Raw genomic sequence first — 20,446 nt, 5'->3', positions numbered from 1 at the left:
CTATGTTGTATGCAGATGACATTGTGCTGTGTGCATAATCAAGAGAAGAAGTAGTAGCCAAACTGGAAAGTACTGGAAGAGAGAGGTATGAAACTGAGCAGAAGTAAGACCGAGTATATGTATTGCAAAGTGGATGGCAGCCAGGAGATGGAGCTGGAAGGAAATGTCATCAGGCAGGTGAGTGACTTTAGATACTTAGGTTCAACAATAAAAGAGGATGGTGAGGCTGAGAAGGAAGTGGGTTGCAGGATGGAGGAACTGGAGAGAGAGATTGCTTGAGTGCTATGTAATAAGAGGGTGCCGATCAATCTAAAAGGCAAAATTTACAGGACAGTAGTGAGACCAACTATGATGTATGCTTTGGAAACTGTGGCCCTGAGGGAAAATAACATCAGCAGAATAGAGGTAGCGGAGATGAGAATGCTTAGGTGGATGTGCCGTGTGACCAGAAAGGATCATCTGAGAAATGACTGTAAGGGGAACGGTGAAAGTTACGAACTTAGGAGCAAAGATACAGGAGGCAAGGTGTTGAGATGGTTTGGTCATGTGATGAGGATGGAGGAAGAGTATGTGGGAAGAAAAGTCATGCAGATGGATGTGCAGGGGAAGAGGAAGCATGGACGGCCAAAGAAGAGATGGTGGTGGAGGACTTGAGGATGAAAAACTTGGATGTGGCTAGCCCAAGGCAGGAAGTTATGGAGGAGACTCACCACAAACAGCGACCCTACTTAAGTGGGAATAGCTGCAGAAGAAGTAATAAGGTGTGACACCTTTTGGCTACTTGTATATGGAAATATGACTTCTGCATTACTTCAATTTTGGTATCACTTCTGGGTCTGGCTTCCACTGATGAGACCTCAATAAAGGTCACAACTGGTCGTGGTAGTGACTTTTCTGATAATGCATAGCATATACATTCCCGTAAGGATGTGTTTTGCATTATGGGATACTAAGGCAAGTTACTTCGCATGCAAACTTTGTTTACTTACACATGGATAAGGGATTAAACCAGAATATAATTTCTTGGTATCTTTAATTTATATTATAACCAAGTGGGAAAACATCTAATGTATCTTCTTCTTTGAGTACCATCTCCTATTGGTGGTCAGCGACCACCTTGGCAAATTTTGAGCAATCCTCACCACTCTGAATAGTCCCTCAGCGTTCATGCCAGTCCACTGTTTGTCTGCCAGCCAAGATTTTCTTTGTCTTCCTTGTCTATCTTCTTCCATTTATCTTTCCTTTTATAATCAATTGAAGTATCTTATATTTTTCATTATGAAGTAGGTGACCAAGATATGCAGTTTTCCTTCTTTTTATGGTATCTAAAAGTTCATGTGATTTTCTCCATTTGTATATGGAAATCTCAAAGGCTTCAAATTTTTTTATTGATGTTGTCTTTTAAGTTTCTGCACCATACAGCAGTACAGACCATACGTAGCATTTAACCATGCATACTGTAAGCTCTAAATTTAAATTTTTACAAATTAAACCAAAAATTTTTTTGCCATTTCAATTCTGACTTTTATTTCCATTTCTGGGTTGCATTCGTCATTTAATCAGCATCTGAAATATTTAAACTTGTCATTCGTCTTTCTATTTGTTTCCCATTTAAAGAAAGTGCTGAATTAAGAATGGGTTTCTTGCTTATAACCATGAATTTAGTTTTGATATTTATTTTTAATTCAATTTTTTCACCCTCTTTGTTCATTAGTTCCAGAAGATTTTGAAGATCCTGAATATTGTCACCCAGGAGAGCTGTGTCATCAGCATATTGGATGTTACTGATGATTTCATTATTTATATTAATCCTTTCCTCTCTTCCTTTTAAGATTTTTTGAAATATGGCTTCTGAGTATATGTTAAAAAGATGTGACAGCACACATCCTTGCCTTACTCCTCATTTGATGTTAATGGAGTCTGTAATAATGTCATCAACTTGAACAGATGCCTTTGGTTCCAATATGAGTTTTCAAAGATCCTGATATCTTTACCATCTAATCCAATTCTTTTTAATAGTGCAATCATGAGATGGACTAGTCATTACTAACACCATGTTCCAATATAAAGCTGTGCACAAATTCACAATTGTGTGAATATGCAAGAAATACATTTCATTGACTATGTTATTGTTGATAGTGATATCTTCATACTAGCTCAAGACAACAATATATTGCAGATTTGAAATAGGAAGTGATTGCCACTTATTTTTGAGCATGATAAAATTGAATATCATATTAAAAAGAAGTGTGTATGGTTGTTTGCGTGTGTGTGTGTATATATACACATAAATTAAGTAACTTTCAGAGATGAACTAGACTCAAATACACAAATAATATTCAAGAAAAAATAAAAAAAGGGTTTGTAAACAAGAACCAAACATCATGAGATTTGGTTGCAGACCCTAACAAAAAAACATTGATTTGTTCAGAGAAACATGTGAAATTCTTTGCAAGGATAGAAAAATCAGAACTCCATGATGGACTTTTGAAGTTAGACTAGTAATGCTATGAGAGAATACAGAAAAATATAAGCTAAACAAGGTAATTGAATGACTTTGGTAAGAACATAGAAAATAAATATCAGGAAAGTGACAAAATATTCTGGAGGATATTGAGAAAAGCTTAGAAATAGAAAAAATAGTACTGGTAAAGGAATCAGATGACAAAGGGGACATGAAAACTGAAAGTAGAGATATTCTGGACGTTTGAAGTACTTTGAAAGATTGCTATATGAAACAAACAGTGACAGCTCAATGATAGAAAATGTTAAAGAGGATGAAGTCCGCAGTATATATATATCTACTCTATATATATAAAAAGATAAGCCGAAATTTGAAATGTTTTTGTCACATTTTTTGTCTTACCAGCTTACCAGCCCGAAACTTGCGTGGGGGGGGGGGGAAATTGGGCATTGTAGGCACCAGGTGGGCAGAGTGCCCCTAGTGTGTGTGTGTGTGTGTGTGTGTGTATCAATACTTGAGGTAGAGAAAGCCATCAAAAATCTGAAATGTTGGAAGGCCAGCAGCTGAAATAGATGATATTCTACCAAAATGCTAAGATATTGAAGCCCTGGTCAGAGAATCAAATTCTGGATGATTAGAGTAGAGCTCTCATAGTATTCATCTATAAAAAGAGAAATACAACTGAATGAGAATTCAGCTGTATTTTCCTTTTTATAGATGAGAATCTATAAAAAGGGAAATTACAGAGGAATTTCCCTACTGAATGCTTTTAGTAAGATTTATGCAAGAACACTTGAGAAATGGCTGAGAGATTATGGAAGACAAGCTTGAAGATAACAAGCTGGATTCAGGCAAAAAAAAAAGAGGTGGTCAGGATCAAAGTTTCACTTTAAGAAAAATAGTGGAGAAGTCATAGGATGATAAGGATCTGGAAAAGGCATATGATAATATGCCAAGAGAAAAGCATTCTCAACTTGCTAGTTATATGGTGTAAATGGGACATTATGGGAAAAAAAAGTGGTATTAAAGCTGACATGAAGATTTGGAGATGTTAATCTCAGCTTTATTCTTTATGCAGATGATGGTAGACTTCTACTAAATAAATCTAATACAAGTCTGCAGGATACCCTGACTAAATTGAATAACTGCTATGATAAAATGAAAAAGTATGAAAATCAGCAATAAAAAGACAATGAAAATAGGCAGAAACATCAACTGCATTTTGAATGGAGAATCTAGAACAGAACAAAAAAAAACAAAAACATTTCAGCTATTTAGGCATAAATTTTAGTGAAGATGGTAAATTAAATATGAAAATAGACAGTGGAATTAGGAAAGCTGGTATGGTAGGAAATCAGCTGAATACATTTATATGGAATAAGAAAGAAATTAGTCAAAATATTAGATTAGCTGTATAAAATGTAATATTCAAATCAGTTTTAACTTATGGATCTGAGAGTTGGGTTAGAAATAAAACACTTGACCAAAGACTAGAGACCATAAATATAAGAGTCCTAGAAAGATTAGGGGCATGAACAGATGGCATCAATGGCAGTATCATATTAAAAATGGATTTTAGAAAGAACTTGACATTGGCTATCACATTCCTGAATGCAAGCAGTCTCAGGTGGTATGGTCAGAATGGGAGAGGGAAGGTAAGTAAAACAAGTGTTCTTTGTCAGTTTGAGGAAAAAGACCCAGAGGAAGACCGAGAAGATCTAGGTGGACTGATACAATAAGAAGTACCTTAGAAGGCAGAAGTATAAGATCCAATAATACCAGAGTTGTGACCAATTAACATTTATTTTGAGGGGAAAACTGTCAATATGAAGTTAGTAATGATGTAACATTTTCATGTGGTACTATTATGATATCCTGTGTACTCTTGAGGATACATGTCAGGAGCTTGATGATGTGAAATATTTTTTTTTTTTTTTTTTGTAGAGGATAGTTTAAGGCTCCAGAAATTCACTTGCTACTGGTGAGTTATCAGATACAAGTAAATTTTCAGCCTCGTTCTAAATGCATTCAAATTATTATTTTTTTTTGCATAATAATTCAGTTTTTTTTTTTAAATCTTCATTCATTCAAAAGACATTTCAGTGATTGATTACACCACATTTTTTATTATTCAGTTATACAATATACTGAATTAATAGTTCCCGACAAGTTTTGTAAATCGTAGAATTTCCATCTTCAGGGGTAAATAGTATAACTTAAAGTTTAAACAAGAGAAATTAATAAATACAAATCATAACTGTCTGGCTATTCATAAACTCAAATAACAGAATGCAGATATAAAATGTTATTGACATTGAACAATACTGGATGATGTCACATATTCTTGTTCTCGTTCATACAGTCCGAGCTCAGATTGAGGTAGAATTTTTATTAGAGCTGACCACGCTTGATGGAGAATTAAACCTTGATTTTTTTATTGCATTGGGTTGAGTTTTTCAGCATATTAGCAGCTTCTTTAAATTTTCTTATGTAGCAGTTGTTTTCTATGTATGACATCGTCATTTTTTGCCAGAGTTCGTGTCCAGTGGAAGTGGTATGGAAAGCAAGACCCGTTTTTTTTTTTTTTTTTTTGTTCTCTTTTGTATTGTACATCTTTTTGGTGTTCAGCCATGCGTATTTCTCCAGATCTTCCTGTCTGTCCTACATAGCAAATCCTGCAAGAGCAATGGATTTTGTAGACTTGGTTTTTTAAGAGGATGATGAGGTGGTTTTGGTGGATGTAGGAATCTTGAGATTTTTTTCATAGGAAGGAAGGCTACTTTTACATTGTGTTTGTTCATTAATTTGGCTAGCTTATCTGTAACATTTTTGATATGAGGAAGCGAGATTGTGTTTTTGTAATCCTGTTTTATTGTGTTGTTAGTTGGAGCATTTTAAGGATTCTCTTGGTGGTTTTTGTTTCATATCCATTATGTTGGACGATTTCTGTTAAGTATTTTAGTTCTTCATTACATCTTTCTTGTGTGCTGGAGATATTGTATGCTCTGTCTCGAAGAGTTTTAATTAAGCTTATTTTTTGTGAAGGATGGTGGTGTGAGGCTGCATTTAGAAATCTTCCTATGTTGGTTGGCTTCCTATATACTGAGAAGGAGAGTTTATTTTCTTCATTAACTTCTAATAGAATATCTAGAAAAGGAAGTTTTCTATTTTCTTCTTGTTCTAAAGTGAATTTTATGGTGTTATGCAAATTGTTGAGATAATCTTTAAAATTGATAAGTTCATCTGCTGTTCCATTCCATATGATGGAAATATCGTCTACATAGCCATATTTTTGTTTTTTTATGGTAATTCTTTAGAGCTTTCTTTTCAAATATTTCCATAAACGCAATCTTGCTTCCTTATATCAGTGTTCCGGACTGGTAGACCGGTTCTCCTTGAATTCTGATGACTCGAATTTTGAAGACTCGTCACTCAGGGTAGCCACTGAGTTTCAAAACATTTCAAAAAATCGTGACATAAAAAGGCTTATTATATATATCATCATCATCAAATTCCTGCTATGTACCCTCAAGGGGTGTACAGGATATGATAGTACTACATGAAAAAAATTACATCATTATTAATATCCTATCTTCAATTTTCCTCCAAATAGTCTGTTACTTGTCAAGACTCCAACATTATCAGATCTTATATTTCTATCGTCTAAGGCGCTTTGTACCGTATCAATCTACCTATATCTTGGTCTTCCTCTGGGTCGTTTTCCTGCCAACCTGGCAGAGAACACTTGTTTTGCTAATCTTTCCTCTCCCATTCTGTTCAAGTGACCATACCACCTGAGATTAGATCTGCTAACGCATTCCTGGATGACAATATCAAGTTATTTCCTAATATCCTCGTTTTTAATATGATATTGCCATTGATGCAATCTGTTCACGCCGATAATCTTTCTCAGGACTCTCATATCTGTGGTCTCTAGTCTTTGGGCAAGTGTTTTACTTCTGACCCAGCTCTCAGATCCATAAGTTAAAACTGGTTTGAACACTGTCTTGTATACAGCTAATTTAGTGTTACTACTAATTTCTCTCTTATTCCATATGAATTTATTCAATTGACTTCTCACCATACCAGCTTTGCTGATTCTGTTGTCTATTTCCATATTTAATTTGCCATCTTCAGTAAAAATCGTGCCTAAATAGCTGAAATGTTTTACTTGTTCCACAGGTTCTCCATTCAAAACAGTTGACATTTTCAATGATTCTGCCTATTTTCATTGTCTATGTCTTTTTATTGCTGACCTTCATACCATATCTATTACAACAGCTATTCAATTTAGTCAGAGAATCTTGCAGACTTGTAGCGGATTTATTTAGAAGTATAACATCATCTGCATAAAGCAAAGAGCTGACATTAACATCTCCAATTTTGATATCATATTTAATACCACTTTCCTTCATAATGTGATCCATATAGATAGTGAATAACAGAGGGGATAATGTACATCCCTGTCTCACACCAGATTTAACATTAAACCATCTTCCTGTACTTCCTTCAATTCTAACTGCTGACTTACAACTCAAATAAAGACTAAGCATTGCTTGATATAATGTCCCATTGACACCATATAACTGCAGCGTATTGAATAGCTTCTCTCTTGGCACCTTATCATATGCCTTTTCCAAATCGTCAAAACTTACATACAGATCTTTGTTATATTCCCATGCTTTCTCAACTATTTGTCGTAAAGTGAAGATCTGATCCTGACAGCCTCTATTTGGCCTGAATCCAGATTGTTCTTCACCAAGCTTTTCTTCCACAATTCTTCTCAACCATTTCTCAAGTATACTTGCATAGATCTTGCCAGGAACACTCGGTAGGGAAATACCTCTGTAATTCTCACATGCAGTTTTATTTCCCTTTTTATATATGGGTACTATGAGAGCTCTACTCCAATCATCGGGAATTCGTCCCTCTGTCCAGGCATTCTGAACTATGCAGTGCAGCCACTGTAAGACTCTCACACCACCATACTTCAGCATTTCTGGTCGAATATCATCGACTCCTGCTGCCTTTCCACATTTCAAGCCTTTGATGGCTTTTTCTACCTTCAAGTATGGATATGTATTCCTGACTGCATGCCTGGTCAGTGTTTTTTTACCACTATGCTGTCATCACTGCTTGTTTCATTTAGAAGTTTTTCAAAGTAATTACTCCATACTTCAAGGATATCTTTTTCTCCCGTTTTCATGTCACCTTTATCATCTCTAATTCCTTCTACAGCACTCTTTCCTCCATTCCTAAGCTTCAACAACTTCCAGAATATTTTGCCACCTTCTTGATATTTATTTTCTATGTTCTTGCCAAAGTCCTCCCATGACTTTTGTTTAGCCTTCTTGCATTTGTCTCTATATTCTCTAAGAGCACAAGCTGACTCATTTGACAGGAACTTTTGATATGCTTTTTTCTTTTCCTTCACTGCCTCTTTAACTTCCTCTGTCCACAAGGGAGTTCTGATTTTTTTATCCTTACAGACAACCTCACCACATGCCTCTCTGGCAGAATCAATGTTTTCTTCAGAGTTTGCCACTGAATCTCCAAGGTTTGATTCCTGTTCTCAAACTCTTTCATTTTTTCTTCAATAATCTTTGTGTATTTTAGTCTACAGTTCACATCTAAGAGCTGCTCAACTTTTATTCGCTTTAAAACTTTCTTACATGTTATTCTTTTCAATATGAAATTCAATTTTATCTAGCTCAAGACTAGATAGTGATCTCTTCCAATTTCAAATCCTCTGTAAACTCTGGTGTCCTGCACCAGGGAGAAAACATCACTATCAACAATAACATAGGCAATGAGACTTTTCTTATTCCTAGCCTCTTCTCTCCATGTGAATTTGTGCACATTTTTATGTTGGAACATGGCGTTAGTAATAACCTGTCCATGTCCTGAGTAGAAATCCAACTGATATTTGCCATTATTATTAGCTTTGCTCTTTTCTCCAAATTTTCCCCAAATATTTTTGTATGTCTTGCAATCATTTCCTACTCTGCTATTTAGATCCCTATCAAGGACCAACTTTTCATTTTTCATTGTGTCAGTTGCTTTTTCTAAAGCTTCAAAAAATTCCTCCACTTCTACCTTAGTAGCACCTTCTGTGGGACCATGGGCACAAATAAGTCTCATTGTCCAGTTCCCCATTCTCATATTTGCCCACATTACTCTACTTGAGACTGACTTCCATTCAAGAAGATTAGCCTCGTATTTTGTGTTGAATACTATGGCTACTCCTTCTTTTCCTAGATTGTCATTGCCTGAATATAACATTTTGTATTTATTGCTCAGAAAGATCTCACCAGTTTGTCTTTTTTGTTTCACTCACCCCTATTATGTCGATCTGGTACTTATCTAATTCCTCAGCTAGCTCCATTTCTTTGCCATTCAGGCTTCTTACGTTGATAGTACCGATCTTTAACTCTGGTGATGTTGAGTTGGGGTTTGTTTTCAGATTTGTTCCAGTAGCTGACTTTTCGCTGTTCGCCTTGGTTCCCTGGCGAAAACAACGGGGGCCTTGTTTAACGGGCGACGCCCCAGCCAGCATGAAATTTTGTAAATAAATCCCAAATTGCCAGCCCATCCTCGTTCGTTCAGTATCCAAGTAGATACCCAACAGGGTGCACCACGAGAAGGTGAGGATTGGACATTAGGTCAGAAGCCCTGGTCGGTTCTCCGCATTCCTTTAAAGGCTATGTGGAGGTCTCCTCTCAGTTATACAGCTTTGACCCTTAAGCACCCCCCATTATATATATATAAGATAGATTATAAACACACACATTAAAATTAGCACAATCTGATTAAATGCTGTAGTACATCCATACATTTTTTTCTTTCATCACCTTAAGTCGGTACTCAATTGTAATATAGTATTGTCCTAATCTTATTTTCACAGTTTACAACATTAATTAGCTTAGTATAATTAAATACTTGAAAATTTTGCATTACTAAAATGTTTTCTAATACTGTTGTTTTAAAAAATAGTTATCTTGCAAATTCAAATAAAGACTGAGTGCATCATGAAAAGAGAGTCTGGCTATACTTTGAGTGCCACCTACTTTCTTGTTTTTGTGATTTTTGTCTTTCCTGTTAAATTATTGTTCATGAATAATTTAATTTATCCTTCATCATAAACAATAAATGAAAGAAAACACAAAGTGAGTTAGAAGGTAAATTTAGTTTGCTAATTCATTTCATCACTTAAGTTTGTGATCAGCCATGTTGTAGTTGTACATTTTAAATCCACTTTAAAAAAGAAAGCATATTTCTGTATATTTATGTAATGTATAGTGAGAATCAAAGAATGTACTACTTTGTTTAATCAACATCATTTAGTTAAAGATACCAAGCAATTTTAAAACTGGTTTTACTCCATATCCCAAGTAAGCAAACAGACAAACAAGTCAAGTTTGTGCTTGCAAGTGTTGCAAGTCTAGCTAATCCTACAGGTAGTGCAAGACCAAGGCAACTCATGGTAAAAGAATAAGCTCTGATCACTAATCTTAATATTTACCCTTAATTCCAAAACACATCTCCTAGAGGAGATGTATGATGTTTTGTATTAAAGGCAAGGGAGCCACATATTAAGATTAGTGATTAGAGCTTATTCTACTTTTACCATGAGTTGCCTTGGTCTTGCACTACCTGTAGGATCAGCTAGACTTGCAACACTTGCAGGCACAAACTTGACTTGTTTGTCTGTTTGCTTACTTGGGATATGGAGTAAAACCAGTTTTAAAATTGCTTGGTATCTTTAACATTTATTATACCCAAGGTAAAATACTTTCTGCATATATCATTTAGTTTGTTTGTTTATTTATTTTATTAAATCACCTATAACAATATTTATATTAAGCTAACTGATACCTTTGACAAGTACAATTTTCTTGTGTGATTTGCAAATGAACACAATATGCAGGTAATTAAATGGGGTGGAATGTAGATTTAGTTTGCTAATTCATTTCATCATTTAAGTTTAAAGAAATAAATTATAATTAGTGAAAAATGAATAACTATATAATATGCACATATAAAGTACAACATTCAACCAGAGCTGGGGCTTGAAAGATTTTGTACTAGCTCACTAGTCAGGCAAATATCTCACTGAAATGAGGATTCATTTCAGATGTTACTATGGGTGTATGCTGCTCAGGTTGCCTAATATATCAGTCACATGCTTAATCCTGGATCTCAGTTTATTAGCATTTTGTTAATGCTGTGGCAGATGTTTACTTTGTATTTTTACCAGTGTTGAAGCAAATATATTAGTGTGTTTAATAGTCTGAAGAAGAAATTCATGCATTTTGAGTGATAAGGTTTATTTATTTTATTAATAATACAGTGCTTTTTACATTTCTGTTTCCAACACTTAAGGTATGTCTTGAATTGCTTTTATGGAAAAAAGCAGTTTCTTCTCTGCCATTATAAGTAAATGTTGAAAACATTCAGTATCATAAAAACTCTTACTAAAATAAACACATAACTACATTAGTATATTCCTGAATTCTGATTGGCTCTGAAAGATCAAATAGACAGGGAGAATGATGTCATATGGCACAGTGGCAACTCAAAAAAACAGTTGAATATTTAGGTTACAGTTAGTATAATGAAATATTTTGGGAAAGTAACTGTTTCTTTCTCAAGTTGCCAAGTTTAAAATCCATTATTAACAGTTGGATTCTGCATATTTCATTACTGAGTAAGAAATAAGTTATTTCTGAGTATCTTTTTAGATTGCTGTACCAGAATTAATTGGTTACCTTGTGATGTAACTGAGCAGCTCTAAAGATAAAAGGATGTGTGCATATCCTGCTCTTCCAATGGTTGTATTCCATTATAGTGTAGTCTGATAATATATTAGTGTAAATATATTTATAATAATCAATCCAGATGATTCAATGGCAATAATATATTGGCCTGGACTCTTGTGTAGACATAATAATGTTTGATGTCTGTACACTAGTTATTACTGGATGAATTGCACTCAGATTTGGTATAGGAAACCCTTACAAAATTTTGTTGAACCATTCCAATTTTCAGTTCACCTCTGTTCAGGACTACAAAGGGACTGTGTCAAAATTATATATTGCAATAACTGACTTATTGGAATTCATTGAACTGTGGGATTTGGAAAACATTCAAGAAGGTCTGTGCAGTTCAGTTTTAGTACCAACTGGCTCACTTTTATTGGAAAATTTTGGCACAGACGTTCCAAAATGAATTTAATTCCACTCTGGCTGGATGCAATTTAATGAAATCTTGTGGTTAAGATCTTTATTAAAATTTGTCAGTTTTGATTTCAGTCTGACCATTACTGTTTTGAAAAAATTAGGTAAGCAAAATTTATTTGTCTGAAGATAAATTGCCATCTACACAATTAGCATATACACTTACAGAATAATGTTCTAAAATACAGAAAAATAATTGTTAGTGTTACGTATTGTTACCCAACACTTTAAAACCATATTTCACAAGAAAATTACTTTTTTGATGAATTATAAAAGAAATTCATTGAAAATTATCCATGTTTTTTTTTTATCAGTTGCTTTTGTTACAAATTGAACAATGAGTTGGTTATTCAATGAATTACTTTTTTGATGAATTGTCATTTGAATGGTAGGAAAAAGACCCAGAGGGAAACCAAGATCTATGTGTATTGATACAGTAAGAAGTGTTTTTAGAAGGCCAAAATATAAGATCTGGCATTGTTAGTCTTGACAGGAAAAAAAAAAATCATCTAACGCCTTTTTATTCCCGTATACGGGGAGTAGGCGAGGCCATTTAGCCCTATCTAACTTTTGGAGACTGAGTGGGCAGTTCAATCTCCACAGTTACCAATCGGAGATAAATGGCCCAAGGCTATCACTAATTAAGCGGTACGCAGTGAGGAGAGACGGCTCAAATGTGCTGCCATCTCGTGGTCCCTAACCCTAACACAATATATTTAATGTCTGAAATAATGTGGGTTCTACGGTCGATTTTCTTGAGTTACGGGACGAAATACCCGGGTTTCCGGGAGGAAAAACCCGCTTGCCCGTACCAGAGATCTACTAACTCAGGAACCGGTCGAAAAAAGGCTTAGAAAAATTTCCTCTAGTCGCTGACTAGACTCGAAACCAAGTCTTCCTTCGTGCAGCCAAGTGCCGTGGTGTGCAAACGCCACATCCACTGAGCTACACAGGCTCTTTAGTCTTGACAGATAACAGATTAATTTCATTGTTGATAGGAAATTGGTAAGGATGTAAACTTTTCATGTATTCATAATACTGTCGCATCCTGTAACCCTGTAAGGATTCATTTCAGGAATTTAATGATGCTGATAAATTATCTACAGTGCATATGCAAAAAATGCTAGATTCAATTTCTGAGATAAATGGTGTCACTATAAGAATGCTGTTCTGAAATGCTCTGTTTTATAATTCTTTGCAATTGTTTTCTTACTTGTTTTTGTTATTTTGCATGTGCTTTCTTGCAAGTAAAGGTTGGTCGATTGGTAGAGCCTCTGCTACTAATGGCTCGCAAAACGTTAAGCAAGTTTGAGCGCAGTTAGTAGTTGGAAGGGATCAATCGTCCGATGCTGTTGGCACACTCCCCCTCGATGAGTCTTTGGACTCCCTGGAGGTGTCACATAATAATAATAATAAAAAGTATGACAGTTGAAAGATAAAGGCACAGTTTAAAAAAAAATTCTCTAGCCATTACTGAAAGATAAGTTTTATTTATCAATTCTCTAACCATTATAAATTGGTCCCAAACTTGATATAAATTTGCATGTGGAGTCAACATCAAATTTTCTTTCTCACATGCCTTCAAACTAATATATGCATTAACCCTTACCAGCCATTAAAGATCAAATACGCACCCTCAAAAGTTTCGTATCCATCATAAATTTCAGTGTAATATCAATGGTATTAAAATTTTAATATGCACTTCGCATCCATGGAAATGTGGACGTATATATATATGTCCTGGCCAGTAGCGTGGTTAAATGCTATATGATATCTTAAAATCAAAATAAATTCTGTCTGCATCACCAAGGTGCAATATTGACATATTCAAATATCTCCAGTTGTTTCTGCATAATGCTACTTTTCAGTTTATGTTTTTATATATCTTTGTTGTGTAATAAACCAATCAGTAGTTTTATTTATAAACATATACAAAAAAAAGCTATTAATGCAACATATCAATAGTTTTTTTTTTTTAATTCTTGAATTCTTTCGAGGTGATATTGAAATTTAATATTTTCAGTATGATACCGCACAAGATTTTGTAAAAATGGGAGGCCTACAGTTGATTTTACCTGATCTGAATTCCACAACATCTGCAGTCCGTGCTTTAGTTGCATTTACCCTTGGATCTGCAATGCAGGGGTATGTACTTGAATAGGCAAAAAATGTTGCAATTTAGAAATTTCACTTTGTAGAATATTTTTTTTATTTAATTTAATTCTGCATTGAATTATATTGTTGACAATAAGTGCTCACTGTGCTCTTATAATGAAATTAGGCTATAATGAACCAATAGAAATTCCAGCTGAAGTTCTGTACCAGTAGTTCTCTTTGTAGGTTTGATATTGACAATCTTCAGTTGATAAAACTCACTGCTTGATTATTATAAAGGCTGAAAGTTTGAATCCTGTGTGTGTGTGTGTGTGTGTGTGTGTGTGTGTGTGTGTGTGTGTGTGTGTGTGTGTGTGTGTGTGTGTGTGTGTGTGTGTGTGTGTGTGTGTAAGGTACGGATATTTATAAAGGCCTGTTCTGATTGCTTACATAGATTTTTCTTTACCTGAAAATATTGTGAACGACAAAGTTCAAAAATTTGCAATAGCTAACTGCATTGACTAGTAGATGATACGAGGTTCCAAAATTGTTCACTGTCTTCAATGTACATATTTTTATTTTTAACTTAATGTGGGCTAATATCAGAATGGGGAATTGGACAGTGAGACTTATTTGTACCTATGGTCCCACAGAAGGTTCTACTAAGGTAGAAGTGGAGGAATTTTCTGATGCTTTAGAAAAAGCAACTGACACAATGGAAACAGAAAAGTTAGTCCTTGTTGGGGATCTAAATAGCAGAGTAGGAAACGATTGTCAGACATACAAAAATATTTTGGGAAAATTTGGAGAAAAGAGCAAAGCTAATAATAATGGCAAATATCTGTTGGATTTCTGCTCAGGACATGGACTGGTTATTACTAACACCATGTTCCAACATAAAAATGTGCACAAATTCAAATGGAGAGAAGAAGAAGCAAGGAATAAGAAAAGTCTCACTGACAATGTTATTGTTGATAGTGATGTTTTTTCCCTGGTGCAGGACACTAGAATGTACAGAGGATTTGAAATTGGAAGTGATCACTATTTAGTTTTGAGCAGGATAAAATTGAATTTCATATTGAAAAGAATAACATGTAAGAAAGTTTTAAAGAGAATAGAAGTTGAGCAGCTCTTAGATGTGAACTGTAGACTAAAATATACAAAGATTATTGGGAAAAAAAATGAGAGTTTGAGAACAAGAACCAAACTTTGGAGATTCAGTGGCAAACGTTGAAGAAAACCCTGATTGATTCAGCCAGAGAGATATGTGGTGAGGTAGTCTGCAAGGATAGAAAAGTCAGAACTTCATGGTGGACACAGGAAGTTAAAGAGGCATTGAAGGAAAAGAAGAAAGCATATCAAAAGTTCCTGGCAAATAAGTCAGCTTGTGCTCTTAGAGAATACAGAGACAAATGTAAGAAAGCTAAACACTGTGTAAAACTAGCTAAATAAAAGTCATGGGAGGACTTTGGCAAGATCATAGAAAATAAATATCAAGAAGGTGGTAAGATATTCTGGAAATTGTTGAAGAAGCTTAGAAATGGAGGAAAGAGTGCTGTAAAAGAAGTTAGAGATGATAATGGTGACATGAAAACGGAGAAAAAGATATCCTTGAAATATTGAGTAACTGCTTCGAAAAATTGCTAAATGAAACAAGCAGTCAGAGCACAGTGATTTAAAAAAAAAAAAAAAAAAAAAAAAAAAAAAAAAAAAAAAAAAAACACTCAACAAGCACACAGTCAGGAATACATATCCATACTTGAAGTAGAATAAGCCATCAAAGGCTTGAAATGTGGAAAGGCAGCAGCAGTAGATGATATTCGAACAGAAATGCTGAAGTATTGTGGTATAAAAGTCTTACAGTGGCTGCACTGCATAGTTCGGAAAGCCTGGACAGAGGGACGAATTCCTGATGATTGGAGTAGAGCTCTAATAGTACCCATATATAAAATGGGAAATAAAACTGAATGTGAGAATTATAGAAGTATTTCCCTACTGAGTGTTCCTGGCAAGATCTATGCAAGTATACTTGAGAAACGGTTGAGAAAAATTGTGGAAGAAAAGCTTGGTGAAGAACAATCTGGATTCAGGCCAAACAGAGGCTGTCAGGATCAGATCTTCACTTTACGACAAATAGTCGAGAAAGCATGGGAATATAACAAAGATCTGTATTTAAGTTTTGTCGATTTGGAAAAGGCATATGATAAGGTGCCAAGAGAGAAGCTATTCAATACGCTGCAGTTATATGGTGTCAATGGGGCATTATATCAAGCAATGCTTAGTCTTTATTTGAGTTGTAAGTCAGCAGTTAGAATTGAAGGAAGTACAGGAAGATGGTTTAATGTTAAATCTGGTGTGAGACAAGGATGTACATTATCCCCTCTGTTATTCATTATCTATGTGGATCACATTATGAAGGAAAGTGGTATTAAACATGATATCAGAATTGGAGATGTTAATATCAGCTCTTTGCTTTATGCGGACGATGTTGCAAGATTCCCTGACTAAATTGAATAACTGTTTAATAGATGTGGTATGAAGGTTAGCATTAAAAAGACAGACAATGAAAATAGGTAGAATTGTTGAAAATGTCAACTGTGAATTGGGATCCTGTGAAAGAAGTAAAACATTTCAGCTACTTAGGCACGATTTTTAATGAAGATGGTAAATTAAATATGGAAATAGACAACAGAATCAACAAAGCTGGTATGGTAGGAAGTCAATATAATAATTTCAAATGGAATAAGAGAGAAATTAGTCGGAACACTAAATTAGCTGTATACAAGACAGTGTTCAAACCATTTTTAACTTATGGATCTGGATCAGAAGTAAAACACTTGACCAAAGACTAGAGACCGCAGATATGAGAATACTGAGAAAGATTAGGGCCGTGAACAGATGGCATCAATGGCAATATCATATTAAAAACGAGGATATTAGGAAAGAACTTGACATTGTCAGCATCCAGGAATGCGTTAGCAGAGCTAATCTCAGGTGGTGTGGTATGGTCACTTAAACAGAATGGGAGAGGAAAGATTAGCAAAACAAGTGTTCTCTGCTAGGTTGGCAAGAAAACGATCCAGAGGAAGACCAAGATATAGGTGGATTGATACTGTTATGTCCCAAGCTTCCTTTTCTTTAGTCTTTATCTTGCAAATTGCCTTCGCCTATATTCTCCTAACTTCTACCTTCAAGATATCCCAGAATTTTCTATTAATATCTGAGTTATGGCTCCCCATAGTATCCCTAGTATTTGTATTTTTACTGCGCCCTTTGGGATATTTAGTTTAGGATATTATATACATAAACAGAGAAAAAGAACTCAAATATCTGAAAGTGTAACTGTTGCAGTCGTGACACTATTTCTTGTTACTCAACATTAATCTCTTAAACTTCCCGTTTCTTAACATTAATTCCCCGCGTGATTTGGCTCGAATGTTTCTAAGCGGTGCATTGGATTAGCAATATCAGACAACTTTTTTATCATTAAACATAAGGTTTATTATTTCTCTAAACATGGTACATATCAAAATACTCAACTAAATTACTTACACACTAAAATTAGCTTAATACACGTAGTTGGGCTATGATTCGACAAAAGTTACTACGATCATGCCGCCACAAAATTTCATACAAAACATGAATTCACTTAGCATGGACAAATTAGATTACTACACACTATTAGATTATTCAACTTCAAATACACTAACAAAATCAGTAACTACTCTAGCACATACTTATGACAATTCCGATTTTCTACACATTACATCAGGCATTCAAATTCCTCAGGCTACTTAATTATTCAATTCTCACTAATCAAACTCAAGATTAACAAAACCATTCACTTCATTAACACTACTTAATTATTCAATTCTCACTAATCAAACTCAAGATTAACAAAACCATTCACTTCATTAACACACAACTATGTCATTAACTTTCCTTTTACAATATAGTAGGCACTCAAGATTCATAGGACAATTAATTACTCACAAATTATCAACACTAGTTAGCTTGCTTTTAACACTATCAAATTCTAAAGTCCTATTATAATTTCTCCCTAATCACTTTAACAGTTCCGTGTTATGACAAAGGTACCTATCACAAACAATTTCTAGTTAACATAAGATAAAATTCACAATACCTTTCTTTAGCTTCACTTACGGGCCTTTACCTTCTACTGAACGAACTTGCTTGCTATAACGTCTTGCAATTCAGAGCTATACAAACATCTGCGCGGTCGGCTGTACTATCCGAGGACATCGATATCTTCACCCTTTCTTATGACTCTATGGCATATTTTGCTTTCTACATAGGAATACGGGAATAGCTTTCCCGCTCACCTTCGTTTCCTTGTTGTGGCATGAGGATATAAGCCATATCTCTCCACTCAGGAACACCGTGAAATCCACTAGAAAACCAAACTAAAAACCACCGTGACTATTCAAACGTTTCTTCTCCTCTGGCAAAAGGCAAAAAGCCTCAAGCCTCCTTGACTATCTAAACGTCTTCTCCAAAAAACCCAAAGAGCCTACTCTTCCCCAAAAGCCACGAGGGGGGGTTTACCCACCCTTTTATAGCTGCTCCCCTAACGGCGCCCTTTCTCACTTCTTTCTCCCGCCTCCTGCTTGTTTTTCGTCTGTCTACCAATTGGGTAGCATTTTGCCGCCTTACGTCATTTTGATCGGCAACTCGTAACGAAGTTTCTATCCGGGTATAGGCCCTAAGCGATATTCTGTTATTTCTCTTGTTAGCCTCTATCTTAACCCCTTTCAAATACCTTTCTCAGAATTCTACTTAAACTAAACAATAGACTTTTACATTTTTTTCAATTTATACTGGATGCAAGAATATTTTATTAATTAAATTATTCCTTTTATGAGGGTTTTTATTTATGTTATTTATTTTTCATGTTACACCATGATAACTGAGAATATTATATTCTCAAGATATCAGGTGTAACAATACGGTACAAAGTGCCTTAGACAATAGAATTATAAGATCTGATAATGTTGGAGGCTTGACAAGTAACAGACTGATTTGGAGGAAAATTGTAGACAGGAAGTTAGTAATGATATAAATTTTTCATGTAGTACTATCATATCCTGTACACCCCTTGAAGGTACATGTCAGGAATTTGATGATGACTTAATCTACCAAGGATAACAACCATATTTCAATTATGTTGTCATATGACATACAGCCTCTATCCAAAAAGAAACCGAACTTTTCGAAAATAGAAGAAACTACTGGTGCCACCTGTTGTATCTTTTTATTGTCGAAAGCAGCAACCTTCATTAGTGCTGTGTCAACTGTTTGACATTTGTTTCAATAGAAGAGCCAAGTTATAGTGCCAAGAGTGGCTGTGTTTTGACGAACGGTCGAGAAATGAGTTTCAAACAGAGAGCTGTGATTGACTTTTGTGTTAATCTTGGTAAAAGTTTTACTGAAACCCATCAAATGCTTCAAAAAGCATATGGTGATGAATGCTTATCACGTACTCAAGTTTACGAGTGGTTTAAGTGATTTCAAAGTGGTCGTGAGATGCTTGAGACGACGAAAAGCCAGGCCATCCAAAAACTGGACTGAGCAAAGTTAACATCCAGAAAAGTGCGTGATTTTATCAAAGAAAACCAGAAATCGTCTGTGAGATATTGAAGTTGAATTGGGGATTCCAAAATCAACTGTGCACAACATTTTGACTGAGAGTTTGGGCCTTCATAAATTGAATTTGCGGTTTATTCCCCACAAGTTGACCGACGATCAAAAAATGTATCGAATGGAACACTGCAAGCACCTCATTAAAACCGCATATAAGGACTCAAACTTCCTTGAAACGATCGTTACTAGTGAAGAAACGTGCTGTTTTGAGTATGAGCCCGAAATAAAGTGCCAGAGTGCTGAGTGGATACCACCAGAAGAGGGGCATCCGAAAAAAAAGTCGCTTGGAGAAGTCAAAAGTAAAGACAATGCTGATTTGTTTCTATGATTCTGAGGGCATTATCCACAAAGAATTTGTTCCATCTGGCCAGATGGTCAATTGTGAGTTTTATCTCAAAGTTTTGAAGCAAAGAATTTGTCACGTATGGCAGGGTTTCTCAAACATTTTCTACGACGGAACACTTCACAAATCCTGAGATTTTCACAGGACACCTTGGTTATTTTGTAATGTATTAATTAATAATTGTCAATTTAGCTGATTTTTATTAATTGATAATTAATAATTAATTTAATTGAGTTAATTAAAGCTTCAGTAAACCATCATTAAATTAATTTGTGCTGATTTTCATTGACATATCCCATTCTGATCACCAAATATATTTATAATATGATGAGTACTTACAAGTGAATGCAGACTTTTTCTCCTGTGTGCTGGTAGGCTTGGAGATCTTTGTAGGCTTGAGGTGGATGACTCACTATCTGTTCCATCACAAATACCTTCAATAAGAGATTTCTTAATACCAAAATTAAACAAAGTGCCTTGTCTGTTATTCATATTAGAATTTAAATCTGTATTCCTATTACTTTTAAAAAAAAATCACGGCACTCCGGTTTCAGAACAAGCACTTACACACTGCAATACGAACTTGCGAAGAAAGTATTCAGTATTACTAGATTGAGAACCAGATACAGACTTTCTTGATCTTCAGTT

At 35.0% G+C, this 20,446-nt stretch overlaps 1 protein-coding gene across 1 annotated transcript in view; it reads left to right on the top strand.

Moving 5' to 3' along the window:
• Sil1 (Sil1 nucleotide exchange factor) overlaps positions 1–20,446 on the top strand; it is a 116,145-nt gene that overhangs the window by 60,703 nt on the left and 34,996 nt on the right. The window contains exon 5 of the mRNA XM_090392971.1: positions 13,724–13,845. Coding sequence (XP_090249097.1) covers positions 13,724–13,845 — 122 coding nt within the window. The remainder of the gene's footprint in view (positions 1–13,723; positions 13,846–20,446) is intronic.

This window comes from Typopeltis vanoorti, chromosome 5 (assembly GCF_054136105.1).
Source record: "Typopeltis vanoorti isolate ZY-2024b chromosome 5, IOZ_Tvanoo_1.0, whole genome shotgun sequence".
Classification (NCBI taxonomy): Eukaryota; Metazoa; Arthropoda; class Arachnida; order Uropygi; family Thelyphonidae; genus Typopeltis; species Typopeltis vanoorti.
The sequence above is the reverse complement of the archived record's forward strand: the minus strand, read 5'-3'. Positions and strand labels throughout refer to the sequence as shown.